A 20,959-nucleotide genomic window follows, 5' to 3' on the forward strand; every position below is an offset into this window, starting at 1 on the left:
TTAAAAGATTTAACTCAAGCTCAACATCAGATTTTCAAATAAGTAAAAAAAAAGCCGATTTATTAGAAAAGGAGGGAATCAATTATACAGAAGAGGATTATTTAAGAATGTTAAACGAGGCCAAAGAAGAATATAGAAAATTAGAAGAATCTTTTGTTGAAGACTTACAAACCTTAAGACAATCTAGAAGAACATTGGATAAGGTTTTAAAGGGTGAAGATCCAATTTTAGAAGAGATGGAGGAAAATGATTCCGCCGAATATGAAAAAGAATTACAACTTAGAAAACTTGAAACTTTATTAGAATATCAAGCTATTGAAAATCAAGTTCATAGATACAGAGAAATTTTATCAAATGCCAACGGCAAATCGTTTCTTTCAGGTATGAAGTCCGTACGTGAGGTTATGATGCAGTGGAACACTGAGTTGGAGGAAATTATTTCAAAAAAATTAGAAGAAAAGAATCCAGAGGAACCATGGGTAATCATTGTTAAAAAAGTTGGTGTTCAAAAAGCAATCATTAAAGGTTTAAACTATATAATCAATAAATCAGTCGTTTCCTATGGCGATGGTACAGTAGATGTTTTAAGAGATTCAATTGGTACCTCAGTAATTTCAGAATACAAATCATTACATATAAAGAAAAAAGACCCAGGATATTATAAAAGAGCCAATGCTTTAGTTCCAAACTCAGCAATTCACAGATTCTTTAATCAATTATTTGACGATGAAGATCCATTTTTAGTCACAAAAATTAATCCATCAGTAATGGAAAAGATTGGTAATTTCTTTATAAATGGTATCTTGGAAAATTGTAAAATTAGAGAATCATTAGATGATGAAAACTCCCCATTGGTACCAGCATTTATTTCAGAAGCAAGATATTCAAAAAGTGTTAGAACATTCGTTATCAATGCCCACGAAAATGTTTATAAATTAATTAACGATGGTCATTCTGCTAGAGAAGCTGGTGGTGCTCGTTTATACCCAATGGTTATTAAACCATTACCATGGATTTCACCATTTGAAGGTCCATATCTTCATTATAAAGTTCCAATTTTAAGAGCAAATGGGTAAATATTATATGCGTATAAAAACTAAATATTTATAAATAATTTATTAATATATTGTTTTTTTTTTTGTTTTTTTTAGAAATAAATCACAAATTACCTCATTATTAAAAAGCGATTTATCACAAATTTATAGAGCATTAAATGTTTTAGGTAATACACCATGGGTTATCAATAAAAAAGCATATGATATTATTAATGAAGCATGGGAAGCAGGTGGTGATATTGCAGATATGCCAAGAAAAATAAATTATGAATATCCACCATTACCAGAAGATGTATTAACTTCACTTTCATCAAGAAAAAAACACTTTTTATTAGAAAAGAAGATTTCAAAACTTAACAAAGATTTACATTCATTACGTAGTGATTGCAAATATAAATTAGAAGTAGCTGAGAAGTTTTTAGATCATACAATATATTTCCCACATAATTTAGATTTTAGAGGAAGATCCTACCCAATTCCACCACATCTCAATCATTTAGGTTCAGATCTTTGTCGTTCACTTTTAAAGTTTGAAAAATCCAAACCATTAGGAAAGAGAGGTCTCGATTGGTTAAAGATTCAAATTTCTAATCTTTATGGTGTCGATAAAGTTTCACATGCCGATAGAATTAAATTTACAACAGAAAATATTGAAAATATTATGGACTCTGCTGATAATCCATTAAAGGGTAAAAGATGGTGGTTAAACGCTGATTACCCATGGCAAGCATTGGCAGCATGTATAGAATTAACCGAAGCTTTACGTAGCCCAAACCCAGAAGAGTTTTGTTCAAATCTCCCAATTCATCAAGATGGTACATGCAATGGTTTACAACATTATGCTGCTTTAGGTGGCGATGAATTAGGTGCAATCAAAGTTAATTTAATTCCATCCGACAAACCACAGGATGTCTACACTGGTGTTGCTGGTTTAGTTGCTGAAATTGTCGAAAAAGAAGCTGAAGAAGGTAATAAATTTGCAATTTTCTTCCGTGGAAGAATCGATAGAAAGTTAGTTAAACAAACTGTTATGACTTCAGTATATGGTGTAACCTATATTGGTGCACGTGAACAAATTCACTCCTCATTAAAAGAAAAATTAGACGAAGAAACAAATCCACTCGAAATCGATGATGAGTTTATGTTTAGCGCATCCTCCTATATTACAAAACATACATTTAGAGCTTTAAATAATATGTTCTTTGGTGCACGTTCTATTATGGCCTGGTTATCAGAGTGTGCCGTTTTAATTGCAAAATCAGGTCATCCAGTCAATTGGATCACACCATTAGGTCTCCCAGTAGTCCAACCATACAGAAAGACCAGTAAAAACTCTGTTAAAATTTTAGAAGGTGAATTTTTACTTATTAACGATACCGATAAACTTCAAGTAAATACATTAAAACAAAAATCTGCTTTTCCACCCAATTTCATTCATTCACTCGATTCAACTCATATGTTTTTAACCGCCTTAGCCTGTGATGATGCCGGTATTACCTATTCATCTGTACATGACAGTTTTTGGACCCATGCTTGTGATGTAGATAAAATGAACGTTTTAATTAGAGATCAATTTATAGAGCTCCATCAACAACCACTTTTACAAAGACTTTTAGAATGGTTCAAAACTAAACACCCAACTATCGATTTCCCAAAAATCCCTGAAAAAGGTAATTTGGATTTAACACAAGTTAAAAATAGTAAATATTTTTTCCATTAATAAAAGTATAATAAATTAAAATAAAATAAAAAATAAAAATAAAATAATAATATAATTATTTTATAACTATAAAAACTAAACAAAAAAAAAAAAACTTGTAAAAACTAAAACCAAAAATATGTAAAAATAATAACACAAAAAAATGTGGTGGGGGTATTTTTTGTTTTATAATTTTTTTTTTTATTATTTATTAAAAAAAAAAAAAAAAGAATTGATCATTAATAAATATGAATTTGATTGTACAATTTCTTTCCTTTTTCTATTTTCTTTTCCTTTCTTTTCTTTTCTTCTTTTACATTTTCTTTTTCTTTTTTTTTTTTTTACTAAAATTTTTAATGTTTTTAGTTGATTGATTTATATATATTTGATATTTTTATATTGATTTAATCTCTTTTTGAGATAAGGGTTTTGGCATCGACATCATAACCTGGATTGTAACCAACAATTGTATTTTTACCAAAAGCTTCACCAGCAAGGAAGAAACCAGTCATCATACCAACAGTAACAGCGGTTCTTTTGGCATCACCTAAAGTAATTTCTTTTGGAGCTTTAGCTTTGGCTAAAAATGTGTTGAAATCAGCTTTAATGATAGTTGAGGTATATCTACTTTTTAAGTAGTTTAAAACTTCACAACCGAAAGCAGTCCAATTTGGGGTTGACATTGTATTTATATGTAATTGATATATATGATGATGAAAAAAAATTTGAATTCGAAAAAAAATTTGAAAAAAAAAAAAATTTTAAAAAAAAATTAAAAAAAAAATAAAAAAAAAAATAAAAAAAAAAATAAAAAAAAATAAAAAAAATAAATATTTAAATTATTTATTTATTTTATTTATTTTTTTATTATTAAATTTTTTCTTTTTATTTTTAATATTTTTAACCCTATTAAACAAAACAAAAAAAAAACCTGTATATAAACACACACACATAGAACATTAATAAAATGGAAACCAACAACACAATAACCAATACTATTAATAATGATAATATTAATGAAACAATAAATGAACCCAATACCAACAATAATAATAGTAATACTAATGAAATAATAAATGAACCCTCCAGCATTCTAATGGTACCAGAAATTGATATGGATACACCGCCATCAACTACACCACAGCCAATAATACCACAACAACCAATCGAAGAACAACAGATTCAACATTTAAAAAGTGAAGAAATCCGTAAAAGCAATGACAATATCGAACAATTAAAAGTTGTAAGTATTTGATTTAATTCCTTAAAAGAAAATAAAAACATGTTGATAGCAATAATCTATAAATAATATTAAATCATTTTAATTTGAGTTACACAATATATTAATTATTTTTATTTTATTTTCTAAAGGAAACTGATAAAGAAAAGAAGAATGAACAACAGCAACAACAACAACAACAACAACAACAACAACAAAAAGAACAAGAAAACTATGGTAATGATGAAGTTACTGAAGTGGTTTTAAGAAATGTATTATATGTATCAAATAAAGTTTTAACAGGAGCACAATATGTTGGTGGAATCTTTGCTGAGATTTTGGGTTTTGGTGAACACAAATACCAAGATCATTTAGATGAATACAATATGATTCAAGAAGAGGTAATTATAAAAACTATGCTAATCATTATTATATATTTATTTATTGTAAATACTAATTTTAATTTGATCATTTTTATTTTATTTTATTTTTTTTGTTGTGTTTTTAAAAAAATTATTTTTTTGTAAAACCATCGCAATGAAAAAAACAGAAAAAAAGAAAAATGGAAAAAGAAGGTAAAATTCAAAGTGATATGGAAAATGGGCAATCTGGAGAAAATTCGATCTCAGTTTCATCGTCTGAAACTCAAAAATAAAAAAAAAAAAATAAAATAAATAATTTTAAAATAAAAAAATAAAACTAGAACACATCATTTCCATAATTTTTTTAAAAAAATTTACACCAAACTGATAATTTATTATATCAATATAAAAAAAATAATTTAAAAAAAAATAAATAATAAAAAAAAAAAAAAAAAAAAAAATCTAAATTTATCAAACAAATAGATTATCCAAAAAAAAAAAAAACAATAATAAAAAAATTTGTTTTAAAAAAAAAATGGTCAAGCCCCCCCCCCTGCAAAAAATTGGGTATTTTAAAAACTGTATGATTCACATAAAAAAAAAAAAAGTTTAAAATTAATAATTTTTTTTTTTTATTTTTTTTTTTTTTTTAAATTTTTTTTTGGATGATATAAATTTGATTTTTTTTTAACAAATTATTTTGTTATTTATTTTTTTTCATTAAATAAGTAGGTATAGATGAAATAGAATTATTTTTTATATTTTTATTTTTTTATATTTTAATAACATGTTCAAGTTTCAAGATATTTAAAAAAGAAAAATGAAAATATAAATTTATATTTATATTTTTCATAATTAAATTAAAATTTTATAACTTCAACATATTTGATCAAAATAAAAAAAGTTTTTATTTTTTCTTTTTTCTTTTTTCTAAATTAATAATTTTTTTATTAACTTTTTTTTTTTTTTTTCATTATTTATTAATAATAGGATGTCACGTGTTGTTAGATCATCTAAATATCGTCACGTTTTTGGTACTCAAGCCAAAAAGGAAGAATGTTATCAAAATTTAAAAGTTACTAAATCAGCTTGGGATAGTAACTATATTGCTGCCAATACCAAATACTTTGGTGTTATTTGGGATGCTGGTGGTGGTGGTTCATTCGCTGTTGTTCCATATGAAGCTCAAGGTAAAATCTCACAAACCTCTGTTCCATTATTCAATGGTCACAAAAACGCCGTTTTAGATATTGCCTTCCATTCATTCAACGAAAACTTAGTTGCCTCAGTTTCAGAAGATTGTTCAACTTGCATTTGGGGTATTCCAGAAGGTGGTCTTACTGAATCCATCTCAACTCCACTCCAAACCCTCACCGGTCACAAGAGAAAAGTTGGTACTTGTTCATTCAATCCAGTTGCTGATAATGTTTTAGTTACCTCATCTGGTGATTTCCTCGTTAAAACCTGGGATGTCGAACAAGGTAGCTGTTTAAATACCATTGAAGGTCACTCTGATATCATCCTTTCAGTCGAATGGAACGGTAACGGTAGCCAACTCGTCACCACCTGTAAAGATAAGAAAGCTCGTGTCTTTGATCCAAGATCAAACTCAATTTCACTTGAAGTTGTTGCCCATCAAGGTGTTAAAAACAGCAGAGCTATCTTTGTTAAAGACAAAGTTGTCACTGTCGGTTTCTCAAAAACCTCAGAAAGAGAACTTAACATGTGGGATCCACGTAATTTCGCTGAACCAATCACCCATTTAAATATCGATTCAGCTTCAGGTCTTTTAATGCCATTCTACGACCCAGATAACAGTATTCTCTACATGGCCGGTAAAGGTGATGGTAACATTAGATACTATGAAGTCGTTGATGAATCCCCATATCTCCATTTCCTCAGTGAATTCAAAACTGCCACCCCACAAAGAGGTCTCTGTTTCGTTCCAAAACGTGCTCTTCAAATCAATGAATGTGAAATTGCTCGTGCTCTTAAAGTTACCACCAACTCTGTCGAACCAATTGCATTCAAAGTACCAAGAAAATCAGATATCTTCCAAGATGATATTTTCCCAGATACCTACGCAGGTGAACCAAGTCTCACTGCTGAACAATGGGCTTCAGGTCAAAATGCCGAACCAAAGACTATCTCATTAGCCAACGGTTTCGTCGCCAAAAAACCAACCACTGAATTCAAACCAGTCGTTAAAGTTCAAGAAGGTCCAAAGAACGAAAAAGAACTTCGTGAAGAATATGAAAAACTTAAAACTCGTGTTGCTTACTTAGAATCTGAAATCGTTAAAAGAGATGCCAGAATCAAAGAATTAGAATCAAAATAAACAAAAAACAACATCAAAAAAAACACTCATATTTAATTAATTAAAAAGTGGTTAAAAAAATGTATTACAAGAAAAAATTCCACATTGTATTAAAAAAAAAAAAAAAATTCCATATATTTATAAAATAAAATTGTAACCTCTTTTTTAAATGTAATATAAAAAAAAAAAAAATAATATACACGTGTATTGTATATAATTTTAAATTTATTTGTTTTTTATTTAATCGTATTTTTTTAATTTTTTAAAAGTTATATTGTAATTTTCTTTTAAATTATCTAAATATTCAATATTATTATCATTATTGTAATTGCTGCCATTACTCATTCCTATTAAATTATCTAATAAACTTTGACTTTTATTTAAATTGTTTAAACTACTATTGTTATTGTTATTGCAGTTATTATTATCATCATTATTTGATTTTTTTGTTGTGGTTGTTGTCGTCGTTGTTGTTGTTGTTGTTGTTGTTGATGTTGTGAATGGCAGTGATGATGTGGGGGTATTGATGCTGTTATCATTAATCATTGATAAATATTCAGATTTTATATTATTTATTTCGTTTTCTATATCATAATTTAACTTTCTGTAATTACTGTATTCCTCCATTAACTGTTTTTCAATTTGGATTTGGGAATTTAATTCTTGTTTTAGTTTCTTTATTGATAATATTTTATTTTCACTTTCTTTTTTTTGTTTATAGAGTTTTATTAATTCTTCCTTAAAACTTTGATAGACTATTACATTGGTTTCGTTATCATTTATGTCACTGGATTGTCATTATACTTAATTAATATAATATTTGGATATAAATAATATTAATTATTAGCACACTTACCATTTTTCTTCAATCCATTTTTCTAAATTTTCAATAATATCATTTAGCTGAAGTGATTGTTTATTCATTATATGAATAAATTTGCATTTTTTGTTATTTGTGAATAATAAAAATGTTAAATTAAAAAAAATTTTAATTTTGTGCAAAAAAAAAGAATTTTTATTTTAATTTTGTGCAAAAAAAAATAAAAAAAAATAATTTTAAAAAATTAAAAAAAAAAAAGTATAATATTTTGATTTTTAATTTTAAATTATTAAATAAATAAATTAGTTTTTTGATATTAATTTAAATATAATACACCTCAAAATTATAAAACATGGAACTTTCCACCGGATTTTTAATAATTTTTGAAACCACCCACTTTCTAATTCTTCTAGCTTTTATTTCATCAAGTTTCTTTTCATCAAATATATATATATAGTCCAAACCATAAAAATATAAAATGTTTATTTGTTTATTGTTTATTATAAATTTTCAAGAGCTTTCAGGGGAATAAAGTTGTGGGGTTAATAATATATTTTTTAATTTTTTTTTCTTTAATTTTTCTTCATAAAATTAATATTAATTTATTTTTTAAAGTTACCCCAATTGGGGGTTCAAAAATATTTTATACATTTCAATATCTTATTCTTTCTAATGAGATAGACTTCAAATTTTAGTAAAAAAAAAAAATTTAATGAAAAAATAAAGTCAATATAAATTTAATTTTATATTTTTTTTTCATTTCACTTTAATTCATTAATAATTATAATTATATATTCAGTTTCATCATATACATCATTAATATAATATAATATTTCAATCTTTAATAATTTTAAAAAAAAATGTTAGATTGCGAAAAAGAAAATTATTTAATTGATTTATTCAATGACCATATTGATAAAAACGGTCAAAAATCGGTTATTCCAGTTACAAAAATATGTCAAGCTTTTATAGAAAAATTTCCAAAACATGATGGTGGTTTAATCTCAGTTAAGAGTAATCTTACGAGCTTAAGAAATCATGCTAATGTTGATAAAGATGGTAGGATGGTTAAAAAGGACGACACACCAACTCCATTAAACCTACAAGGATCTGTAAGATATTAAAAATTAATGTATTTAATTTTTATTACAACACACTTATTAACATTTTAAAAATTATAATTAATAGTATATTAGAACCTTTAACATTAATCAACTTTCTCAGGAGATAATAACTCCTGAAAAACCAGTCAAAGATAAAGAGTTATCAACTTATTCAAAATCATCATTAGGTTCCCCACCAAGAAAAAGATATGCTCATGGTATGTATTTTTATTAGCTATTAATAGTGGTTATAGTACCTGAATTAATGGATTATTAAATTTAAAATTAAAACAACAGAAATAATAGGTTCTCCAAATAATATTGTTTTTGATAGTAAAAAATATGTCCTAGTAGATTCTATCAAAAAACTATCTACTCCAACTCCAACCCCAACTACTTTTTCTATAGAAAAAAAAGAAATAGTTGATGTTGATAATCTACCAAATATTTCATATAATTCAATACTCAACGATTATGGTGTTAAAAATGAAACAGGTGTTGATACTCCTAAAGCTCCTCTTAAAGAAGGTAGGTTTGATGATATGGATGAAACAATTAATACTATCTCGAGTGGCTCAACAGTTCTGGAAGGAGCGAATGAAGTTGTTTATGATACATCAAAAAATAATTTTAATAAAATTCTCTGTGTCATGAGCAATTTAGTGGATATTCAGGTCACTAACATGTTTGTTCTATTAGTCCCAAAGCATCCCCACAAAGAATTGGTCGGTTGTAGTAACAATAAGGAGAATTGTAAAATTGTATTCCGAATCAAGGATAAAGTTGACTCGGCTTCAATAAAACAAGCCTTAAGAGTAGAGAAAGATAAGGAGAGATCTTTCTCTCATTACATTAACCAACCAGATATTATAGTTGGGCATGAATATAATAGAAAATGGTTCGTGACAAGAATTCATAAAAATCCGGTGGACAGTCCCATATTTTATAATTTCGAGGTGTATTATATTAATAAAGAAAATAATTCTTAATTAAACTATTATACATTTTTTTATTTTTTTTTATTTTTATTTTTTTTTAATTTTTAATTTTTTATTTTGCCCATTTCATTTTCATTTTTTATTTATTTTTTATTTTATTTATATTATTTTTAATGAATCAAAGAAAACAATATTGTTATTAATCATGTATATAAAAATGTTTATTGAACTACACACACAGTGTGTGAAAATAAAAATAGATAAATAAAATATTTTTTTTTATTTGTAAATTGGGGGGTAATTATATTAATTTTGTTAAACAGTTGGGTATAAAAAAAATAAAAAATATATCTCATTGTTTTATTTATTTTGTGTATATTATACATATATAATAAAATATAAATTTATATTTCAAATTATAAAAACTATAATTTTTGCTAATATCTTTATTCTATTTATAAACAATAGATATATAAAAAAAAATGTGTGGTATTAGTGGATGGGTTAATTGGTCAAATTTGGATCTTTTAAAAGAAATTGATACAATTCAAAAAATGAATCAAGCAGTCTTTCATCGTGGTCCAGAGGAAGGTGGATTTTTTACATGTTCGGATGCTTTATTTGGTCATCGTAGATTGTGTGTAATTGATGCAGCTGGAGGTAAACAACCAATGGAATACAAAAAAGGTGATAAATCAATTGTTTTGTGCTTCAATGGAGAGTTATATAATTTTCAAGATTTAAGAAAAGAGTTGGAGCAACTTGGTCATACTTTTAAAAGCCATTCAGATACCGAAGTTATTTTAATGTCCTATGTAGAGTGGGGTGAAGAATGTGTAAAGAGATTAAATGGTATGTTTGCAGTTGCCATCTTTGATCAAGAAAAGGAAAGGTTATTTTTTGCCAGAGACCATCTTGGAATTAAACCTTTATTCTATTGCATTAGAGGGGACTCAATTTTGTTCGGTTCAGAAATTAAGGTCTTGCTATCCAACAGCAAGTTGGTACAACCATTGGTAGATAAGGATGGTGTTGCACAACTCTTTTATTTGGGTGCTTTTCGTACACCGGAAACTGGTTGTGTATTCAAAGATATTAATGAATTGGGTGCCGGAAAAACAATTACCTTTAATAAATCTGGAGGTTCTTTTACAACAAGTGGTGAAAAAGAGTATTGGAATTTAAAGTGTGCTCCACATACCGATGATTTAAAAGCAACCGAAAAAAAGCTTAGACACCTTATTGAAGCAGCTCTTTCAAGACAATTGGTATCAGATGTCCCAATTACCTTTTTACTTTCGGGTGGTTTGGCCTCAAGTGCTTTAGTTTCGTTAGCGACTTCTCTAGCAAAATCAGATTCACTACCAGAGCAATCACCAATTAATCAAAAAAGTGTTCTAAAAACATTTTCATGCGAATTTGAAGGTGATGAAAAAGAATACAAGGAGGAAATAGCAGGTCCAAAGAAACCATGGATGGAAAAAGTCGTTGATAATGTCCAAAGTGAACATACATCTACTCAATGTAGTGTAGACCAACTTTTAGACAATTTGCTATCACCAATGAGAGCTAGAGATTTACCAAGCTTTTCAAAATGGGAAACACCTTTAAGATTAATGCTCAAAAAAGTTAAAGAACATGGTGTAGTTTTAATTTCTGATGAAGGAAGTGATGAAATTTTCTCTGGTTACGATTGGTTCAAAAAAGAAGAGGCATTGAAAATGGAAAGATTACCATGGATCGGTCAGTGCTACGCCCATTTTAACAAGTATTTAAATAGCAAAGTATTAAATAGTGTAGACTATATTAAATATGGCGAAAATATTTATAAAAAGGCTATTGAAAGAATTCCAATGTTGGAGGGTGAAGACGAGGCACAACAAAAGCAAAGGATTCAATCATGGTTATTCATCAAGTATTTTCTAATTTATATGTTGGAGGTAATATTATTAACTATTACATATTTTTCTATTATATATTTGGTTAATATTAATATTTTTATAATAATTAAATGTTTAGAGAGAAGATAGGGTTAGTATGTCACAATCACTTGAAGTTAGAGTTCCTTATTGCGACTTTAATTTGGTAGAGTATTGTTGGAATATTCCAGACAATATTAAATCTGTTGGTGATATCGAAAAGGGAATTTTACGTCGTTCAATGATCAGCCAGCTACCAAGGGATATTCTTAACCATCAAAAAGATAGATACCCCCTTTCGGTTCAAGATACAAACTATTTTATAGGTATTTGTAATATTTTACAAATTATTCTCCTGGATTCAAATTCACCAATTTTAATGTTTATCAAGTGTGAACCAATTAACGAGATTATCGAAAATAAAAACAAACAATTATACCAAACCCACGAAAACCAAGTAGTAATCGAGCATTTAATTCAGGTTAATAATTGGATTTTAGAATACAAGGTTAAATTTGTTTAAAAAAAAAAAAAAAAAAAAAAAAAAAAAATCACTGGTTTTAATAAATAAAAATAATTTTGGTAATAAATTCAATCACTAATTTAAAGAATAAATTAAATAATAATAGATTAAACCTGGTAAATAAAAATTTAATAAACAAAAAAAATAAATATTCAAGAAAAAAAATTAAATTTTTGATTACCGACTAATTTTTTTACCCTAAATTTTTAAAATTTAATTTTTAAAAAAAATTGCTAAAAAAAATCCTATAAATTGTAATTTTTTTTTATTTAAATTGTAATTAATTAATTATAAACTTTAGTTTCGTGTTAGTAATAGTATTTTTTAAAAATGGGACAACAGGATAATTACACAAATTATAACCAAATAATAATTCAAAATGAAATTAATACAAAATTCTTTTGTAAAACTCTTCCAAGTGAGTTGGGTTCATATATAACAGCACAGGACTATAGCGATATTATTACCCAATTAAACCGTTATAAAAATCATCCATTTTCCCCATACTTTAATGGATTTGGAGTTTTAGTATATGTTTTTTTAATAATTTTGATTATTTTTCTCAGATCGAGCCACTCCTTCATTGTTCCACTTTTCATTCCAATTATTATTGTTTTGGTAATCACTCAAATAATTGTTGTAGCAGTTGTTTACAGAAAAGTAAGGAAAGATTTAAAAAATTTTTCTTCAATATTATATTTTATATATTTTATTAACAATTTTAATTATAGTACCACAGAGAAACTTTACAGTATTTAGAAGTTCTAAACAATAACTATGTTGGTTTAAAATTTGAAGGCTCATTTATAAAGAAAGAACTCAGAGCTTTGGTAATTAAATATGATGTTTCCAAAACTGCATCACTTCCCAAAAATATTTATAATCAAAATCTTTTTTATGGTTTTAGATATTTGGTCTATTCCCAACCAATAGCTTATTTTAAAAATAACAACAATTATAATAATAATTACCAAGGTGTATACCAAACTGTTTAAACCTTTACAAATAAAAAAACCCATTGAAAAATTTTACAAATCGTATGTTTTTCGATCAATTAATTCTTCTTAATAAAGATTTTTCTTTTGAATGATTTTTTATTTATTACATTATTAAGTTTTTATTAATTTTTTTAAATTTAATAATTAAATTATTATTATTTTTTGAGCTATTTAATACATCAAGTAATAGTTGGTCATTTGAAAATAATTCGTTGTGAACTACAACTAAATTATGTAAGGATCTATTTTGATTGAAGAAATTTGAAAAGCAGCTTAAAAGAGTTTTTTCTTTTTGAGTGTCCATTTTAAATTTGCTGTTGAAATCCTTAAAAATAGTTAAGGTTTTGATATTTTCATTTTCGTTGCAATGTTGTAAAAATGATTCGATAGACTCTGGGTTGCAATATAGAGATGAGATGTTTGGTATTTGAATAAGTGGTGATAGTAATTTGTAATCGTCAGCACCATTTAGTTCGAATAGTTCTAGACCAAGTTTTTTTAGTTTAGTATTACCAATTAAATTTGATAAAAATTCGGAAGGGTCTTTATTGTTTGGTGACTTGTGTGTATCAACATTTTTACGAAGTTTTAGTTTCATAAGAGTTGTGTTTGCTGAAATATTTGCCTTCTTAAACAATTGTGAAACCATTTTGCTAGTGTCTTTTATTTTATTGTTTTCTTTGGTGGTTTCCCCATAGAGCTTGTATAAGAAGGTACCGAGTCTAACTGAAAGAGATTTTATTACAGGAGATCTTGATTCTAAAGCTTGGATAACGAACGATGGAGCAGTGTTATGGAATTGAAAATTAATTGTTTCTAAAGTTTTGCTTGAGTTTTTCAAAATACCAGCGAGTTTGTAAATATGTAAATCCATATCCGAGGTCATTGTAGTCATTGATAACTTTTTAATGTTTGGATATCTTGATAAAAATTCGAATGAGAATTCAAAACTATCGATTTCGGCATCGTCATCATCTTCATCGAATTCGCTTTCATATGAATTTGGGCCTTCATCTCTGTTCCAATCTAAATTAAGCTTGTTAAATTGATAAAAGCCATCCTCAGTTGGGTTTTCGTAGTATGGATCGTAGTTAATATAGTCAATAATTTGAACTTTCTTTAGATTTTTACCACACTTTTCAATTAAATTCGATTTTAGTTTATTAAATTCTTTGTTATTATAACTCCCTTTTTTTGTTTTCAATTTTAATTCTTCCATTTCTTTAAAATCTATTAGTTTATTATTATTAATGTTACTATTGTTGTCATTATTGATATATTTATTTAAAACTTTAATTTCTGGATAAAATTTGATTAAATTTTGTTGGTGAGTTATTAAATATTTGATTGTGGTAAATGATTGTTTAGAAATTAAACTTAATTCTAGTAATCTATTAAAAGAACAATCATATGATAAATAAACTAGAATCTCTTTGAAAGCTAATAGGTTAAAATTAATTTCATTATTACTTTGTTCAAATTCCTCTCTTTTTCTTTTTAAATTGTTGTGTTCCATTCTATTTTTTAAAATATAAACAAAAAAATAAAAAAAATAAAAAAAAATTTTAAAAAAAATATCTTGTTTATAAAAAAATACAAAAATATGAATTTAATTAAAAAAAAAATAAAAAAATATTTTCTGTGGGTGTTTTTATTCATTTCATTATCTTTGCAATTTACAATTTGATTTGTTTTTATTTTTATTAAATTAATTCGACCCACTTTTATTTCGAAATCAAATTGAAATTTCCATTAAAACTATGGTATATCTTTATGAAAAACAAAAATTCTATTTCTTAAGAAATAAAGATTTTCCCCCAAGATTGATTTTTATTTAATTAAATTTATATTTTTGTATTTTTTTTCTTTTGATGAGAGAAAAAAAAAAAAGTATAAATTTGAAAAAAATTTAATCTATTCAATAAAAACAAATTATTATTATTAGTTATTTAACATCAAAATAAAAAATTTTAATATCAAAACTTTAGAACAGTCGCCATCATATTATATATGCCAATTGACTCTCTAAAAGGCCCATTGTAGAGTAAGTAGTAAAATTTAAAAACTGTATAAATAAAATATTAATTTTTTTCTTTCTTTTAATTTATTTATAGGATAAATTAAATCTTTAAATACTGAATTGTATTTGGATAACAACCTTTTTTTAAACTATAGTTTTTTTATAACACTTTAGTTTTTATAACATCTTAGTGTTAGAAAGGGTGTCGCTCTATAATTACCTTTAACGTAACAATCTGCTCCTGTATGAAATATATATATATATATAGTTAACTATATTAGGTGGGAGGAGTAAAACTACGGTTTTATACAGTTAGTTAAAAGTACATTAAAATGTATATCACTATCTAAATGATAGCACTAACCATGCCTTCTAAGATACAACTAATCCGCCCATGAAAAACCACCCTTGTACAAATCATCATTTTTAGTTAACGCCCTAGCAATATTTAAAAGGATTGTTCTAAGGTTTAATGTTTTTTTTTATAAAACCCAATTCAAACAAATAAACTTCCTTTCATTAAATGATAATAAATTTAGTGAATTTAAAAAAAAAAAAAAAAAAAAGAACGTAAAACTATTTTTTTTATTAAATTTAAATTTTATTTTACATTTTTAAATATTATTTAGTTTATTAATTTAATTTTTATTTACAATGCTATATATATGGCTTTTTTTTATAAAAGCACAATTGATAATCTTTTTTTTTTTCTTTTTTTTGTTTTTTTAAACTTTTTTTTTTACAAAATTATTATTATTTGGTTTATATTCTAAAAATTATTATTTATATGATTTTGTTTTTTATATATGAATTGGTGATAAACAAAATTTATTGGGGGATGGTTATTAAATTTTTCCAAACAAAAATCTTTTAAAAGAACCATATTATTTATATACACGTTAATATCCAGAAAGTCGAGAGGATAAAGAGACCACAGTTCTTTCTTCATTTAATTTTGTCTGTTGAATGAGGAATAATGCGCATGACAAATGTTTACCATGGGTGTATCAGATGGAAATATTATATTAAAATAATTGCAATGCTCTTTGGTTAAAGTGTGTTGTTTTGATGGTTTTTGGTCGGAAATTTTTGGTTGAATAAATGAAACTTTTTCGCAAATCAAGCAATTATTGGTTGGTCCTGATGAAAGCTTGTAGTTTCTTGATGATTTTGGTGTTGATATAGATGGAGATGGTAATGATTGATTATTATTATTGTTGTTATTGATATTTACAAAATTTAAAGGTGTAACTAATGAGTGTGGTGATGGTGATGATGATGATGATGATGATGATGATATTGGGTTTGGATGATTGTCACTTCCCTTTTGATAATTACCTATATTTTGGTTTACTACATTTATATTATTATTACAGTTAGTATTATACAAAAAACAATGATCATTATTGTTATTATTATTAGAATAAGTAGGATGGATAGTTACATTATTTAATGGGAAAATAGAGGATGGGGATGATAGAGATGAAGATGAGATATTTAATATTTGAGGGTCATTAATAACAAATTTTTCAGTTATTGGTGATGAGGATGATGGAGTAGAGTTTTCGCTGAGAGATGGGGAGGTATTTAAAGATGAAAAGTCATATTGCTTTTTACTCAATTTTCTTTTCATTGTTGAGTTCCAATGGTTCTTTATGGCACAATTGGTTCTACCTGGGACAAGTTTAGAAATTTCGGCCCATTTGTTACCAAACTTGGCATGAGCTTCAAGTATAATTTTATCTTCTTCCAAAGTCCATGCATCTCTCTTAATGGTTGGATCTAATTGATTTGACCATCTTTCTCTGCATTGTCTACCGTTACGGAGGCATAAAAGTGAAGCGATATACTTCCATCTTTTAGTACCATAGAGATCAACAAGTTGTCTGAGACGTTCATCCTATATAATTTTGGTTAAATATTAATATATTATTTTAATTTTTATTAAAGTAATATTTATACTTACTTCTTCTTTGGTCCAATGGCCTTTAGCTTTGGTTTCATTTGATAGGGCAGATGCTGATGAAGTTTTTTTTACCTTTTTAGATGTAATTGAAGTTGATTCACTGTTCGATTGATTTGATTGCTCATCTTCTTCATCTTCTTCGGTATCATCACTATCTGACTCACTATCTGATTCATTCTTTATTAATGGTGAAGAAACTTGTTGTTGGATTGGTTGAGTTGGTTGGACTGGTGAAGAAGCTTGATCTTGTTGGATTGGTTGTTGTTGGGTTGACAAATCATTTGGTTGTTGTAATTGTTGAATCCATTGTTGAGTATTAATAGTGCTATATGATGAATGATATTGATTACAACTATGACAAACCCAGTGGTTTGTACCTTGAATTGAAACACAATTATGATGAAAACTTGAACCACAATGATTGCAACAATTTAATTCATTTGTATCAACAGATCTATTACATTGTGCGCAATTAATTTTAACTTCCATTGATATTATTGAACTCTCTTCTAATTTTACCTTCTTTTCAACATTTTCATCAATAACTGAATTTGTTGAAGTAGTTGATGATGATAAAATTTGAGTTTGGTCATAAAGATAAAAAGGAGTTGGTTGATAGTTATTATCTTTAATTATTGGACAAATAGTATAAATATTACCACCACTTGTATTTAAATTATTAATGTTGTTATTCTCTGAATTGTTTATATTATAATTTATATAGTTATTATTTATATTAATATTGCTACTATTTATATTTATATTATTGCAATTATTATTATTTGTATTATTACTACTATTGTTAGTATTAGTATTATATTCGATTGGGTCGCTATATAAGGCTTGACGTGGTGACTCTAAGTTTACTTGTTTATCTGGCACTGAATAAATAGATGGGTTTTCAATTGAAAATTGTTGGTAGTTATTAAAAGTATATACAGGGAAATTATTTGTTGGGATATATGGAACAATTTGTGGAGCACCATTACTAAATGTAAGGTTTTGTGGTGTAATTAAATGAACCATATTATTACTATTAGGGTTATTATTTGAGCATGGTTGGGGAGTATTGTGGGCAGAAGAATGAAAATATGGTGTTGATGCAGCTGATGATGGTGCAGATGAAAGAATTGGTGATTTCTTTGGATTTGAATTTAAACTTAATGGATCACAACTTATTATAGTTGGTGATGGAATATTTACTATTGCGCCATTATTGTTATTAATATTATTACCATTATTATTTGGGATATGAAATAATGGTGATGGAATTGGTGATGGTGATGAACCTAAACATGGTGATCCAATTGGTGTGCAATATGTATTAGTATATGGTGATTGGTATTGAATATCAAATTGGTTTTGTTGTGGTTGGTAATATTGTTGTTGTTGTTGTTGTTGTGGTTGTGATTGTGATTGTGGTTGTGGTTGTGTTTGTTGTTGTGATTGATAATTTGTGAATGTTTGGAAATTAGTATAAAAGTATGGTTGCTCTGTATTTAACTCCATGATTTCTTTTAAATATAGGAATGTGGGTTATGAGTTTGTTGTAAAGATTGGATAATTTTTTTTTAAAAAAAGTAAAAAAAATTTAAAGAATTTCTATATAGATAAAAAATGGTATGAAAGAAGCAAAGAAAAATAATAAAAAATTTGAAACTAATGGTTAGTATTTAAATTTTAATTATTAATATTGTCAAAAAAAAAATATAAAAAAATATAAAAAAGAAATTTAAAATAATTAAAAAAAACCATATGTGACACTCTATTTTTTTTCTAAACAATTAATAAACAAGTAACTACCACAACTACCACTAAGTAATAATCTATTTACAAAAAAATAAATATGAATAATAATATTTTACATATTTGGAAAAGTGAACAAAATTAAATTATTATTAATATATTTGGTTAACTACTACCACTTCAAAATAATATTTAAAGTAACCAACTTTATTATTATTTTAAAAAAGTAAATACAATTACACAAATTGAAATTTTAAATATGTACAGATAAAATTTTAATCTATAAAATTAAAATTTTTTTTTAAAAAAATAAAATTTTTTTTTTTATGAATATTATTAATTTATTATTAATTGTAACTGGAAATGATCGGATCTATATGATATATTATTATTATTATTATTATTATTATTATTATTATTATTATTATTATTATTATTATTATTTACAATTATTTATCTATTAAAAAACTTTTACTTTAACTAACTTAAAATAGATGAAATAATATTATAATTTTATAATATATAAAAACAAATAATAAATTAATTAAATAACTTGTTTTTTTTTTAAAATTTATACTTTTTTTTTTTTTAAAATAAAAAAATATTAAAATAAAATTTTAAAATAAAATATAAAATTGATGATTATAATGACGGTGATGATTGGAAAATAATATCTAACAAACTGGTAAGTGTGTGTTATACAATTAAAATATATATTTATAAAGTGAGTGTTAAAGGGGGATGAGGTGTATTTTATGATATAAGAATAGAAAACAAAAAAAATAAAAAAAAAGTTTTATATGAAACAACCAATTGGTTGACCCCGCTGACTTTTTTTATGTTTTTATGTTTTTTTTTTTTTTTTTAGATTACTAACAATTAAAATGTAATAATTTTTGACTGAATGAATTATTAATTTAATTAAAGATAGCAATAATGAAGAGATTTTTATTAAATAATTAATGGTTAAAATTTTTTTTTTTAAAAAAAAAAAATAAATAAATATAATTTAAAAATATAAATAATTTTAAAAATAAATTATTTAAAATAAAATAAAATATAATTAAATGAAATCAATAAAATACAATAGTTACACTACTAGTAGTATTTTTAAATATAAAATTATGTGAGTGTTATAACATTTATATATTTGAGTGTGACAAAGTGTTAATAAACAGTGGGAGTGGGTAATAGGATGTGTGTAATTAATATTGAGGAAGTTGAATAATTAATTTGAAACACAATAAATGTGAATGAATTTAGGTAAATATTTTTTCTCTTATTTATTATTATTATTATTATTTTAATTATTTTTTTAAATACAATATATTTTTAGACATTAAATTAAAAAGAAAATGATGTTATTGGCAAAATAATCAAACACAATAACATAAAATTTTACGCTTGAACACTAACACACATATTAAAAAATACATAAACCACACACTTGAACAAATATTAATATTTAATAATAACAAAATCTATGTATCTGTATCACCAGACCATATATATACAAAAAATAATATCCTTATGTACATAAATTCAATTATTTATGAATGTATGTGGGATATTAAGTGAGTAATTGTGAGTGTTGGGGTGTGTTTTTGTTTGTGAATTAATTTTAAAAAAAAAAAATAAAAAAAATAAATAAAATAATGATTAAGTGTGTGGTAATAGTATGCACAGGGTGGGTGAAGTTTTAACTTTCTTAGTTATAATAAATATAAACACACACCAATATAATTAAGAAGAAAAAATAATTAATTGAAGGCTTGGTGGAAAAAAAAAAAAAAAGAAAAAAAAAAAAAAAGAAATAAATAAAAATTATTTGCATTATGATTTTTCATAATAAATTGCATATAAAAATTTATATATATGTGCAAACCCACACCCACAAACAAAGAAAACAGACCACACTAACACATATTTAAATCCATTCAAAAAAAAACTTATGAATGATTTAATTTATTTTGAGAATGTGTGGTGGAAAAAAAAAAGAGAGAAAAAAAAAAACTTAAACTTTGTGGGGTAGATGGTGGGTGGTGTAATTTTTTTTTTAAATTGGCGAATGAAGTGATTATGGTGGTGATGATGATGTTTTTTATGATGGATAAAAAGTGAGAGATATTGAAGGTGTGTACAATAATTAAATAAAGGTGGTAGTGGTGGAAGTGTTGTATTGGATTAAAGAAAAAAAATTTTAAAGAAATTAAAAACACAATACACATCATGATTGTATGTCTGGATGCCCCCCCTTTAAAAAAAAAAAAAGAT

At 25.4% G+C, this 20,959-nt stretch overlaps 10 protein-coding genes across 10 annotated transcripts; 6 read left to right on the plus strand and 4 right to left on the minus strand.

Moving 5' to 3' along the window:
• Nucleotides 1–107: 107 nt before the first annotated feature.
• Nucleotides 108–2,775, plus strand: DICPUDRAFT_95344 (uncharacterized protein; the record flags this gene model as incomplete). The annotated part of the gene is made up of 2 exons (XM_003291308.1): nt 108–1,072; nt 1,152–2,775. The coding sequence occupies 2 exons, from the start codon at nt 108–110 to the stop codon at nt 2,773–2,775; spliced, it is 2,589 nt and encodes an 862-aa protein (XP_003291356.1).
• Nucleotides 2,776–3,158: 383 nt separating this feature from the next.
• On the minus strand, nt 3,159–3,437 carry DICPUDRAFT_89350 (uncharacterized protein; the record flags this gene model as incomplete). The annotated part of the gene is made up of 1 exon (XM_003291321.1): nt 3,159–3,437. The coding sequence occupies one exon, from the start codon at nt 3,435–3,437 to the stop codon at nt 3,159–3,161; it is 279 nt and encodes a 92-aa protein (XP_003291369.1).
• A 357-nt stretch (nt 3,438–3,794) lies between these two features.
• On the plus strand, nt 3,795–4,660 carry DICPUDRAFT_92657 (uncharacterized protein). Its single transcript, XM_003291309.1, has 3 exons — nt 3,795–3,997; nt 4,126–4,374; nt 4,524–4,660. Exons 1-3 carry the CDS (start codon nt 3,851–3,853, stop codon nt 4,626–4,628), a joined length of 501 nt encoding a protein of 166 aa, XP_003291357.1. The 5' UTR covers nt 3,795–3,850; the 3' UTR covers nt 4,629–4,660.
• Nucleotides 4,661–4,870: 210 nt separating this feature from the next.
• DICPUDRAFT_98984 (actin binding protein) lies at nt 4,871–6,830 on the plus strand (the record flags this gene model as incomplete). The annotated part of the gene is made up of 2 exons (XM_003291310.1): nt 4,871–4,902; nt 5,326–6,830. The coding sequence occupies 2 exons, from the start codon at nt 4,871–4,873 to the stop codon at nt 6,671–6,673; spliced, it is 1,380 nt and encodes a 459-aa protein (XP_003291358.1). The 3' UTR covers nt 6,674–6,830.
• A 62-nt stretch (nt 6,831–6,892) lies between these two features.
• On the minus strand, nt 6,893–7,576 carry DICPUDRAFT_82039 (uncharacterized protein; the record flags this gene model as incomplete). The annotated part of the gene is made up of 2 exons (XM_003291322.1): nt 6,893–7,439; nt 7,509–7,576. 2 exons carry the CDS (start codon nt 7,574–7,576, stop codon nt 6,893–6,895), a joined length of 615 nt encoding a protein of 204 aa, XP_003291370.1.
• A 756-nt stretch (nt 7,577–8,332) lies between these two features.
• On the plus strand, nt 8,333–9,564 carry DICPUDRAFT_82040 (uncharacterized protein; the record flags this gene model as incomplete). The annotated part of the gene is made up of 3 exons (XM_003291311.1): nt 8,333–8,584; nt 8,661–8,793; nt 8,873–9,564. The coding sequence occupies 3 exons, from the start codon at nt 8,333–8,335 to the stop codon at nt 9,562–9,564; spliced, it is 1,077 nt and encodes a 358-aa protein (XP_003291359.1).
• Nucleotides 9,565–9,995: 431 nt separating this feature from the next.
• Nucleotides 9,996–11,955, plus strand: DICPUDRAFT_38826 (uncharacterized protein; the record flags this gene model as incomplete). Its single annotated transcript, XM_003291312.1, has 2 exons — nt 9,996–11,453; nt 11,533–11,955. 2 exons carry the CDS (start codon nt 9,996–9,998, stop codon nt 11,953–11,955), a joined length of 1,881 nt encoding a protein of 626 aa, XP_003291360.1.
• Nucleotides 11,956–12,285: 330 nt separating this feature from the next.
• DICPUDRAFT_82042 (uncharacterized protein) lies at nt 12,286–12,950 on the plus strand (the record flags this gene model as incomplete). The annotated part of the gene is made up of 2 exons (XM_003291313.1): nt 12,286–12,615; nt 12,687–12,950. The coding sequence occupies 2 exons, from the start codon at nt 12,286–12,288 to the stop codon at nt 12,948–12,950; spliced, it is 594 nt and encodes a 197-aa protein (XP_003291361.1).
• Nucleotides 12,951–13,056: 106 nt separating this feature from the next.
• Nucleotides 13,057–14,469, minus strand: DICPUDRAFT_98986 (uncharacterized protein; the record flags this gene model as incomplete). The annotated part of the gene is made up of 1 exon (XM_003291323.1): nt 13,057–14,469. One exon carries the CDS (start codon nt 14,467–14,469, stop codon nt 13,057–13,059), a length of 1,413 nt encoding a protein of 470 aa, XP_003291371.1.
• Nucleotides 14,470–16,582: 2,113 nt separating this feature from the next.
• Nucleotides 16,583–17,428, minus strand: DICPUDRAFT_38843 (uncharacterized protein; the record flags this gene model as incomplete). The annotated part of the gene is made up of 2 exons (XM_003291324.1): nt 16,583–16,873; nt 16,940–17,428. Coding segments are annotated over 2 exons (780 nt in total), but the record flags the coding sequence as incomplete, so codon positions are not given.
• Between the last annotated feature and the right edge of the window lie 3,531 nt (nt 17,429–20,959).

The sequence above is a fragment of the Dictyostelium purpureum genome, assembly GCF_000190715.1.
Source record: "Dictyostelium purpureum unplaced genomic scaffold DICPUscaffold_272, whole genome shotgun sequence".
In the NCBI taxonomy this organism is placed as follows: Eukaryota; Evosea; class Eumycetozoa; order Dictyosteliales; family Dictyosteliaceae; genus Dictyostelium; species Dictyostelium purpureum.

Coding starts and splice junctions, on each gene's coding strand:
- DICPUDRAFT_92657 (XM_003291309.1), top strand. CDS start 3,851: ATGGTACCAGAAATTGATATGGATACACCGCCATCAACTACACCACAG. Junction 3,998..4,125: donor ATATCGAACAATTAAAAGTT/GTAAGTATTTGA, acceptor TATTTTCTAAAG/GAAACTGATAAAGAAAAGAA. Junction 4,375..4,523: donor ACAATATGATTCAAGAAGAG/GTAATTATAAAA, acceptor TGAAAAAAACAG/AAAAAAAGAAAAATGGAAAA.